The sequence below is a fragment of the Ictidomys tridecemlineatus genome, chromosome 3 (genome assembly GCF_052094955.1).
Source record: "Ictidomys tridecemlineatus isolate mIctTri1 chromosome 3, mIctTri1.hap1, whole genome shotgun sequence".
NCBI lineage: Eukaryota > Metazoa > Chordata > Mammalia > Rodentia > Sciuridae > Ictidomys > Ictidomys tridecemlineatus.
The window spans coordinates 41,772,524-41,784,357 of record NC_135479.1 but is presented as its reverse complement, the minus strand read 5'-3'; the positions used below and the strand labels follow the sequence as shown (position 1 = coordinate 41,784,357).

The 11,834-nt window shown below is 36.0% G+C and overlaps 1 protein-coding gene across 3 annotated transcripts in view; it reads right to left on the bottom strand.

Moving 5' to 3' along the window:
• Window positions 1-5,180: 5,180 nt before the first annotated feature.
• Window positions 5,181-11,834, bottom strand: part of Nlk (nemo like kinase) — a 145,293-nt gene continuing 138,639 nt past the window's right edge. For 2 of the 3 annotated variants that reach the window (XM_021728076.3, XM_021728075.3), the window contains 3 exons: window positions 10,163-10,361; window positions 9,113-9,206; window positions 7,951-8,777 (listed from right to left, as the gene is read on the bottom strand). In XM_021728076.3, coding sequence (XP_021583751.1) covers window positions 8,660-8,777; window positions 9,113-9,206; window positions 10,163-10,361 — 411 coding nt within the window. In that variant the 3' untranslated portion in view covers window positions 7,951-8,659. Of the gene's footprint in view, window positions 6,981-7,950; window positions 8,778-9,112; window positions 9,207-10,162; window positions 10,362-11,834 lie in introns of those variants that run through there. The other variant, XM_005327806.4, reaches the window with a different exon arrangement.

Below are 11,834 nucleotides of genomic sequence, written 5' to 3'. Positions count from 1 at the left end.
GGGTTTCACTGAGGTAGTGGGTAGTTGGCCACCTAGCTTTAGGCTGTCTTGCATGGTCCCCCTATTTTTGGTACTGAGGATTGAACCTGGGGTGTTTTATTACTGAACTACATCCCTGGCCTTTTTTTTTTTTTTTTTTTTTTTTTTTTGAGAGAGAGGGTCTCATAAAGTTGTTTAGGGCCTTGTTGAGGCTAACCTCGAACTTGTATTCCTCTTACCTTGGCCTCCCAAGTGTCTGGAGATTATAGGTGTGTGCTACTGCACCAGGCTTCTGCTCATTTTGAGGAAATGGGAAGTATACCACATCACCTCTGTGATAGTTTTTCACAGGGTGTCTTGAGTAATATTCCATTTCACATTTTTTTCAAAAATGTTTGAAACATCAGGAAACAGACAAATCTAAGTCTTTGTGGAACTTTCTACGTGATAATTGGCTTTGCCCTTTCATAAATTACAGTGTCACAAAATAAGAAGGGGTAGAGGGAGGGACTCTCCTGTATTAAAAGATACTTAAAAAGATATGACAACCAAATGTGAGATGTGATCCTAAACTGGATTCTGAATTGAGAGGGTAATACTTATAAATGAAATGAGGGACAACTGGATAAATTTGAATGTGCTTGACATATTGGGTAACATATCACTTGTTGAATTTCTTAGACATTTTTCATGATGGGCTGGAGATGCGTCTCTGATAGAGCCCTAGCACTGAAAAAAAATGGCATGATGATGGAATTATACTTATATAGAATAATGTCCTTGTTTTTAGAAGATATATTAGGGCTAGTTTTCAGCAAAAACAAGAAAGTACACATAATTTGTATACAAAATGTACACACATATTTGTATATGGATAAACTGATAAGGGAGATGTGGCAAACTGATTAAAATTGGTGAATCTAAGTGAAAGGTATATGAGTTTTGATTATATTATTTCTTTCTCTTTTCTAAAGGCAGAGCAGAGATAGCCAGGGCTAACAAGCTTAACTCTCAAGGAAAACAACAACAGAAGGGCTCGGGTGTAGTTCAAGGGTTGAGAGCTTGTCTAGCATGCTCAAGGCCCTGAAGATGGTTTTTTTGGGGGGTGGGTATTCTTTATTAAATTGGCACCATCAACTGTAAATTTTTTATGACTCCCACCTACCCTCAAGAATTTTTAAACTATATATATATATATATATATATATATATATATTTATTTATTTATTTTTAGTTGTTGATGGACCTTTATTTTATCTATTTGTATGTGGTGTTGAGAATCGAACCTACTGCCTCACGCATTCTAGGCAAGCACGCTGACACTGAGCCACAACCCAACCCCTTAAATTATATTTTTTAGGACTTTAAGTTTTGTTATAAAATCCTAAAGAATACATTAAAAAATGAGTCCAGCAGGTTGTAGGATATAATATCAATACATAAAATACTTAGGGATAAATTTAACAAAAAAAATGCAGATTTATATACTGAAAACTGTAAAATATCATTGAATGAAATGCTAAATAAATGGTAAGAGCCCGTTTACAGATCAAAACTTATTACTAAGATGACAATATCCCATAAACTGATCTATAGACTCAGTGAAATCCCTATTAAATTTCAGCTGGCTTTTTTGTAGAAACTGACAAACATCTTAAAATTGATATGAAACTGCAAGGGACCCAGAATAGCCCAAATCATCTTGAAAAAGAATAAAGCTGAAGGACTCACACTTCCTAATTTCAGAATTTACTACAAACCTATAGTAATCAAGACAGTTTGGTACTGGCATAAAGACAAACACAAATCAATGGAATAGAATGGAGATGCAGAAATAAACATTTATTTACAATTTTTTTTTTTTTTTTTGCAGTACTGGGAATCAAACCTAGGGTCTTGTGCATACCAGGCAAGTGTTCTACCTCAAATCTTTTTGTTTTGAGACAGAGTCTCACCAAGTTGCCCAGGCAGGCCTTGAATTTGCCATCCTCCTGCCTCAGCCTCCAGAGTAGTCGGGATTACAGATGCGTGCTACCAAACCTGGCTTCAGTTGATTGTTTTATGTCCCTTAAAATGGTTTTATTAATTAGAAGAGACTGAAAATATATCTCCTAATGGTTAAACATCTTTCCATCTGCTGAAAAAGCACAACTTGTACATAAAATAAGTGGCATTGAGTATATTCATTATTGTCCAACCAGCCATCCCCACTATCAATCTCCAGAATATTTTCATCATCTCAAAATAAAATCCTACACCCACTAAACAGCCACTTCCCAATCACCCCAGGCTGTGATAATCACCATTCCATTTTGTGTTTCTGAGTGTGTTCTAGTACTACTCACATATGTAGTACTATACAGTACTTGTGCTTTTGTGTCTAACTTATTTCACTTAGAATAATGTCTAGGTTAGTCCGTATTATATATTAGAATTTTTCTTTCTTTTAAAGCCTGAGTAAATATTCTATTGTATATATGTCACATTTTGTTTGTTTATTCCTTGATGGGCATTTGAGTGGTTTCCACCTTTTGGCTATTATAAATAATGCTAGAAACATGAGTATACAAAAGTTTGAGTCAGTTTTCAACTCTGTTATGTATGTAGTCAGAAATGGAATTGTTAGATCAAATGATAATTCTGTTTAAATTTTTTTGGAGGAATTGGCATACTATTTTCCATAGCAGCTGCACCATTTTTCATTCCCACTAGCAATGTACAAGGGTTCCAATTTCTCCACATCCTTGCCAACATTTGTTCAATATTTAAAAAATCTTTGCTTTAAATATATTTTTGCCAGAACTGTGTAGCTGCAAATTCAGGCTAACTATGGAAAATGTCTACCATATAAACTAAATGGAAAGCCCTCATTGGCAAAGCAAGCAGTCAAAACAGATTTCCCTTCTGTTGGAAAAAGTCAGCCTTCATTTTATGTGTTTCTACAAAAAATATCTCACTTCTCAATTTTTAAGACAGAGAGTTGTGTCATGAATTTGCTGCCTGGGTGAAATAAATACTGCCAGCCTCAATATTTCTTCTTTTCTGGTAGTGGGTTCACCTAGGGGTATTTTAAGTGGTTTATCAAGTTACATCCCCAGCCTAAGGTCTTTGTGAACAGAAACTGCTTAAGTTGTCCCTTTACTTGGCAATCCAGGTTTTTTTTTAATACCCAGGAACATTGTGCCATTATATTATATAAGATATGTAAGTGTATATCTTTCTTTTGTAATTGGGAGAAGTGGGATGTAGGAAAACATAGTAATGTTGATTCTTTAAACCCAAAGAATATATGTGCCCATGTACTTTTAAGTCTTCATTTTACCCTCTCGGTACATATCTCACTTTAAAGAATGCTACTCTAATTTGTTTTATTCTCCTGCACCCACCATTATTAATGTTTTATGCAGTTAATGTTTGCTGAGTTCTTACCAATTTCTTTGTTCACCAGTTCTGCACTGGAGATCCGCTTTTAGTTACTCTTTATTTTTAAGTTGTTTAGACTGCCATTGAATTTGCCATCCTCCTGCCTCAGTAGCCTGAGTTACTGGGAGTACAGGTATGCACCATGGTGCTGGGCTTCTTTCCTTTTTCTTGAAGTAAAAGAATTCCCCTTTAGAACTACCTGGGGTGGGGGGAAGGGGGCTCTGCTGATGGTTCACTAAATTTGTTTACTAAAAGTATCTTGAATTGTCTTAAATTTTGCAATTCTATTCTTTAATGTTTTTATTTTAACACAAAAGTTATATTTTAAGTGATATACTGTAAGGGGAAAACAAAATAAAAATTCTAGAGAAGAAATTATCTTCATCTTCTGTGATCTTAAACTATAAACAAACTATAGTTGATTACAGCCCTACTTTATATGTCTACACTGACTGGTTTTAGAAATTCCACATTTTGTAATTCCAACAGATTATGATAACTGAGACACAAATCTCTTGATTTGCTAAGCAGTTTCCAGTTTGTATATTTTCTCTAATATCTACTACCTATGAAGAACTTTGGTTTCAAAGTTATATGCATGCTAGGTGCAGTGGCACATGCTTGTTATCTCAGCTACTCCAGAGGCTGAGATAGAGGATCATAAGTTTGAGGCCAGTTCAGGTACCTTAGCAAGATCTTGTCACAAAATAAAAAAGACTGGGGATGTAGCTCAGTGCTAGAGTGCCACTGGGTTCAATCCCCAGCAGCATACAAAACACACAAAAAGAGGTTATATATGCAATTCAAAATGCTCCCTTGTAAATGATGGGACACTGGGTTCTTATTTAAACATTACTGATATCAACAAAGCTTTCTTATACACAATTACTGCACCTGGTATTCAAAGTTTACTGAACGATGGGGCTTTGGTTATAGCTCAGTGGTAGAGTGCTTGCCTAGCATGTGTAAGGCTCTGGGTTCGATCCTCAGCACCACATAAAAATAAAGGTATTGTGTCCAATAAGAAACATATTTTAAAAAAACAAAGTTTATTGAACGGATAAATGAATTTGTTGAATGAATAAACTATTATAAGATTTTATATTAATTTATATGAGTTAAAATAGTCAATGCTTGTTCCCTCCCCGCCCCCTATGTCTGGGGGAAAAATCATTCATTTTGCTAAATTAAGAGAAGACAGGGAGAAGTAAATGCCACCTGCAAACTCAAGAGTAAATCTACTTGGTCCACCTCAGGGAAAGTATTCTGAAGTCAAGTAGTCTGGTTTCAGGTCTTAAGTACACTGCCCCAGAGCTGAGACTTCTTCCTGAGCTCGAAGTGCCTTTGGGCAGCTGGGAACAGGACACAGGAAGGAAGAGGAGGGAGAGGGTCAAGTACCTTTGCTAGTCTGCTTCACCCAGAGAAAACTACTTTTATTTATTGTACTGGATTTCAATATAAGCTATGATTTCACATGAAAATTGGGTTCTTTACTTCAAAAGAAAAGAAGTTTGAAAACCATAGATTGAGACTCTGGAATGATTGCCATATTGTATATATTTAAACAACATCTTTGATATGGGTTAACTAAGCTTTCAATATGTTTTTTGGTCAATCTTAAGTTTCTGGAAAAAACAAAACAAAACAACTAATGTCTTTTAGGAAATATAAATAGTGGAAATATAAATAACAAATATTTCAAAACTGCAAAGTTGGGACACAAGCTGTACTAAAAAGCAAACAAAGGAAAGAAATGAAAATAAAACAGATGACACATCTTTTTCAAATGTCACATTTAATGTTTTCACCACTGTACTTCAAATCTACATTGTACAAAGTGACCAGAAAGTGTGCCACGGTAATTGACCAACCTCTGAGATTGTACCTTTCACACCAGTGTCGTCTCAGGCTCTTTTGATACTAAACACGTTTCTCATTCAAGTGAATTGAAATGCTTCAGTTGGGTTGATTCTCAGGAGCCTCATAAAAAAAAACAAAGATATTGCACCATCTTTGTTTAGTAATTCATTGTTTCTTTCACAGCAAATAATTACTTCATTGAAGTTAAAACTTCCAAACATAACTTATTAATAGTCTTCAAATTCAGCTCAGATCACTCAAGTTGAAAATACTCTGCTAAATACAGATAACTTACAATAACTTTAACAGTTAATTGTCCATAACACACACCAAGGTTTTTTCCTAGACCAATTTTAAGACAATCCTTTAGTACTCCTCGTACAGGTGAAAAACGATCTTCAATTTTCTTGTCTTTTTATTTTTAATATAAAAGTTGGAAGGGACATTCAAGTTTCAAGTCTCCACATTGAACTTAAAAAAAAAAATAGTCATCATCAGCATGTGGAGGTAAACAAGCCAAGTTGTATAACTCCAGGAGGTAGAGGCCTTCAATTTGTATTCATATATACATATGCACAGAAGAATTCAGTGTTCAAACAGAAAAAAGAATTTGTCAAAAAGTAATAAGTTATTTACTACTGTGACATTTCCAGACTCCCACAGCTTTGCTAAGGACACAAACACATTTGACATAATTCCCTATGTGCCTTTTTTGTGGCTTTAAATGTATTAAAAATTTGTTTTTGTCTTTTATTTATTATTTTTCACTGTCCAGTGCAGGAAAAGTCTCACAAAATTTCACAGACCTAAAATGTGCAAGCTAATTCTCTTGCTATACAGCAATGTTGGAATTCTTTTGAAATTAGCCCAGAAATGAATTATTTACACACATGAAAGATGCATGCTTGGGGTTCTTTTATGTAAGAAAGAGCAGAAAAACTTCTAATAAAAATAGATTAAATATATATATATATATATTTATACTGGGTAAGGAAAACAAAAGTTTAGTCTCTCCTAGTCACAAACTCATTCTCTCTACCCACAACATTGGTTTTTAGACAGCACACATCACCATCACAGCTCTAATGAGAAGCTAATTATAGGGCTTGATCATTAGGTGGCATGCCCCTCCTCCCTACCCCCCTCCCCCAGGCACAGCCACTATCAGCTCACGTGGCTCCATGATTGGTCGCAGGCAAGATTTCTAGATTCTTTAGTTTTAGAAAACCCCAAATCTTTAGGAATGGCTCAAATATCAAAATGTATGACTGTCCTTTGTGTGTGTGTGCGTGCATGTGTGTGTGTTGAGTGTATGTGAACAATCTCACTTCATTTAAAAAGAAAAACAAAACAAAAACCCCAAACTCCCAAATTTGGTTCAATTCTCTTTTGTTCTGAGGTGAGCCATAACAGCTGCACTAATTCATAAAACATGTGCAACTCTGGGTAAAATATTTTTTTTCTTCTAAAAGCACAACCACTTTACAAGATTAAAAGTCTAGTAACATTTCTAAATATTATTCATATCATACAAGTAGTGGTTGTTAATTTAAAACTTCATTAGTAAAATTACAGTACAAGCATGATTAACCTCCAGAATTGCAAATCCCAGACTCCAGTGGAAAGCTACATTACATCTTCAGTAGTACATTATCTTCCACTGTCACTCCCACACCAGAGGAGATGGGGGCATCTCAGACGGCTGAGCAACAGTGGAACTGGAAGAAAACAGAGAGATGATAAAATTAGTTGTAACACCACAGTGGGCAAAAGGGCAATCCACTATGCCTGTTTTCTTCTCTTTATTTAAAAAAGCTTGTAGAGTTCATTTCTGGATTTTTGTTTCTTTAATTTCTTTTAAAGTTGAATTTGCTCCAAATTGTTCATTTAAGTGAGGAGACATGGTACAGTAGTTAACATATGGGCTTGAAAACATGTTTACTAGTTGCATGGCACTGAGAAAGCTCCTTAATCTTTCCTCATTTGGAAAATGATCATGCTGTCTACCTCAGAGGACATTCTGATGAATAATTGAGATAATGTATATAAAGTGTGTTCCATGACATCTATAATATAAATGGTGGCTATCATAATAATGTCTATATTCAAAGTAACCTTAAAAGATACAGAATTGTCTATTTAAAAGTAGCCTCTAGAAGTAGTGACTTTAAGTGGGGACGAGTTTTGAAGGAGCCTCATAGCACTATTTTATCGAGTATTAATGGAATAGTATGAATAATCATTTAGCATTTGTTATCCACAGAACTGTTATTAGATACTTCCCACCTCTAAGGTTGCTAATCAAATTATAATTAGGGTGGGGTAGTCATTTTGCTTCCCCAGGCCCAGGTTACCAATGATTTGCACCTAGAAGGTTGCGAAACACCTAATTGGGTCACTGACTCTTTTTTTAAGTTTAAAAAAAAATACATTTATTTATTTATTTATTTGTTTTTATGTGGTGCTGAGGATCAAACCCAGGGCCTCACGCTTGCTGGGTGAGCGCTCTATTTCTGAGCCACAACCCCAGCCAGGTCACTGACTCTTATGGGAAAATATTAAAACAATGTAATTTTTTAAAATCCAGAGAAATAAAAATTGCAAATTAATGTCTCTTTCTGTAGAAACAATAAATGGAAGAAATGAAAGACATCTGATTTTACAAATTTTAAACAAATATTTCTTGACTTTGATTTGACAAATTCAAACAACTTTAATATCACGTATGAAAAGACAGAAGCAGGGAGGGGGAAAAGGAAAAGGAGAAAGACAGGTGGAAAATAAAGGAGACTGTGGGGTCTCTCAGATCCAAACCCACTCTTTGGCCTGCTTTAAGTGATACTGGAGCCAGATCCTGTACTTCTTTCTCCCTCCTTTGCTAACTGGCTTAATGGTAGCCTTGGTCAACAGAGGGCGCTGGAAGGGCACTGCTGGGCTGTCACATAGGAAGCAGCTTCCCTTCCTGCTTCTGGTGTGTGGCTGTTTTTTTATTGTTGTTGTTTTGTTTTGTTTTAAAACACAGAAGGCCTGGTTTTGGTTAATTTAAACTCTCTGGCAAGTTTCTCTGCAATCCAGCAGACCTCTTTGAGGGGCCAATTCTTCCCACACCTTTTGGCATATCTCTTCACCATCCTTAAGCTGTGGGTTCCTGTGGCAACTTTACCCTCTCCAAAGAGATCCTTAGGTGGAGGGGCCTCTTCTAAGTTCTTAATTTCTTCCTTCACTCTCAGTCTATACAGGAAGTAGTTGCTTTCTGTATTTGCTATTTCAGGATCCTTTAGAATCCTTCATGTTTTTCTAATTAATAAATCTTGTTATTAAAATTTCCCCATTCATATTACTGGAATGATTTCTTTCTCCTGATTGGACCCTGACTGATATGAGTTAGGGGGAAAGATCAAGAAAAGGAAAGGACAAAGAAATAGAGACTGAGCTTGCGAAGTTCCAGAGTAGGTTCATAGTTCTCTAAAAAGCTTCTTGGCTTCTCCTCTAAATAGGCCACACTAGCAGTCCACCTGTAAAGAAAAATAAATTTCCTGCTTGCAGTTATTATGAAGTGGGACCAAGATGACCATGTCTAATCTATGCTGCTGCAGGAAGACATCATACATGACCAGGCAGCATGAGAGTCATCTGGGAAAAAACTGCCAAAGCAACTGCAGTGAATTGGCACCAGTGTAAAAACAATGCTCACATTTTTAATCTTATGACTGAAGCCAAAGTTCACAACAAAAACTTTCTGTTGGACCTTTTATCTATGTTATCTCAGTAAAAACAGAAAGTCGCTGAATAACAAAATCACAATGGCATCCTTTTAATTTTAAAGAGAATATTAGAATTACATAGTTACCTAATAAAGCTCTTAAAAGCAGCAGACTGAGGGTTGATGCAGAGAGGCACTCTGTTTCCTTTCTGCTGTTCCAAAATGAACTGGTGAATAATTTCTGTGAAGAAAACAAACATCATGCAATCCATTGCCAATCTGCAGGACAGGGAGCAGTGAATTCTCAGCTACCTCTAGCCAGCATCTGAATAGAATTTCCTTCTGGTTTACTTAAATCTGTCTTACACATCAGCAGAATCCAGCTGAACTCTCCTAAAACCAAAATAATAGTTGTTGCTGCACATAGGTAAAAAGCCCAGTAGTGTCTTATACAGACTGGAAACCCCAGCAGTGGGAAGAGTAAAATGGTCTAGAAGTTTGAGAGACTCCACATGGTTAATGTTACAAGTGAGCTCTTATAAATTGCTGGTAATTATTACCTTTTAGAAGATCATTTAAAAACTTCACTTTGTGTTTAGGTACATAGTTTTGGCTGGTTATTGTGGGGCTGACCTTTTCTTCTAAAATGTCCTAGAGCAGACACTAAAATCATTCAGAATTTTAAATCTCATCACCTGACCCCAACAGAAGATCACAATGTGTAATTTTACAAGTAAATTATCAGAAATTCCCTTCCCTTGTTACTAATTTAGCCACCCCCCCCCTTTTAAGTGAGGACCAAAGGGCCTCAGGCATGCTGGGCAAATACTCTGGGCAACACCCCTAGTCCCCTTAGAGATAAAAATCCTCTTAAAAACTTCATATTTATATAAAAAGGCCAACACACTTCATTTGATGAAATGGCACTGAGTTTGTACAAATTAAATATATTTTGAGTCACAATCATTAAAACTTTGAAAATAAGAACAAAATCTCATTCCTTTGGCCTACCTTCCCCTGGATGTAAGCACTTTTGTAACCCGAATAGCTTTATTGGCATATACTCCTTGGACAAACAACTATATGCAAGGTTATAAAATAAACATGGAGGAGCCTTGGACAGCATCCAGACCCTGGATTTCTGGTCACATTGTAAAAAATGTTACTTGTCATCTGAAGGCCAAAAAAGACACTCACCTTTGACCTGTCGAACAGAACTGAGGTTCTTCTCAAAAGTGTCATCAAATTTGGGATTGGTGACGGGCTCAAAGTCACTGGTATAAACTCTTCCAGTAGAGGTGGAAAAGCAACATTTACACATACACGTGTGATATCTTAGTCGCCCTTCATCTAGGTAGGGGTGGGCTAAGGCATCCTTAGCGGATATTCTTTTTGACTGAAATCAAATTTAGAGACCAGCACATCAACACTACAGATAAGCATGACTGTCTATATAGGATCTTTCACAAGACAGTTTCTGCTTTATACAGCTTATACTTAATATTCACAACATTCTGTGCAAAGAGGAATAATTGAATTTAGAGGTTGGTAACACAGCAGAAAGAGGGAGTATATGATTTAGGACAACAAACTATTATCTACTACAATAAAACACTTAGAAGTGCTTTTCTGCTAAAATTCTGATAACTTCCTATCTTGAAATAGGTCTATACAGGGTCAAAAGTGACAAATATAATAGTATTTAAATATATACGAAATATATACTGTTTTGAAGGGGTAAGTTGACATCTTATTTAATTAATTCTTTTCTTTCTTTTTTACTATTTAAACATTTTTGACAGTACGGGGGGGGGTGGGGTTTAAATCCAAGACCACTTGCATGCTAGTCAAGTGTTCTATCACTGAGCTAAATCTGCAGGCCTTTTAATTTTATTTTGGGTCAGGGTTTTGCTAAATTGCCTTGGCTGAGCTTGAACCTGTGGTTTTCCTGCTTTTAGCCTCCTGAGTGGCTGGGATTATAGGCCTGTGGTACAACAGAAACTTACATTTTAAATAAGAGCCTATGATTTCCAAATGTGTCCATATTTGGAGAAGATGTGATCATGCTTGCAGTTTGACAAAGTTGCTGGAAACTTTTATTCTCCTTGACTGTTGAATAGATTGGACAAAAGCACATCTAAAAGCTGCTGGAGTTAGGTAGAATACAATGGTCTTAAATGCCATGTTGTGAAAGACAACTCAGGCTCACTAGTAGAGAAGTGGCCTATCCTGTGGGTTTCTGGCACTTTTGATCAGATCAGAATACTTAATATGCTAGTTTCAGGCTTGCTAACCCATGAACTTTTTTCTTTCTTTCTTTCTTTCTTTTTTTTTTTTTGAAACAGGGTTTCACTTTGTTGCCCAGGCTGGGCTCCAACTTGCAAGCCTCCTGCCTTAGCCTCCTGAATAGCTAGGATTGTAGGCGTGTGCCACTGTGCCCAACTAACCCATAAACTTTTAAATTCATTACTCCTTTAAAAAATTAAACAAAATAATCATCCCTCCTCAGTGCTCAGTGGACATTTAAATATTACTGGGAGAAAAATGAATTTTATAGGATTTAAGGATGGAGTCCATGGCACAGAGCAAACAAAAACTGACACTTGGCCCTGCTTTCAGTATGATCTAGCACTTCATGTAACACAATTTTAAAAAGAAAACAATTCTACATTCAAATAAGTAAAACATAAATGGACCATTCTGATTGGTTCTAGTCCCCCAAACAATAAAATGTGAGACATTTCTCATAAATCTGGATTTCCCCAAAACACTTTTTATCTTTGATTTTTTGCTATGCTGATATGCTAAAAGGCATGTCATGACCTTTCAAGATAAGCTAAATACAAAACAAATTTACTGTTTATTTAAC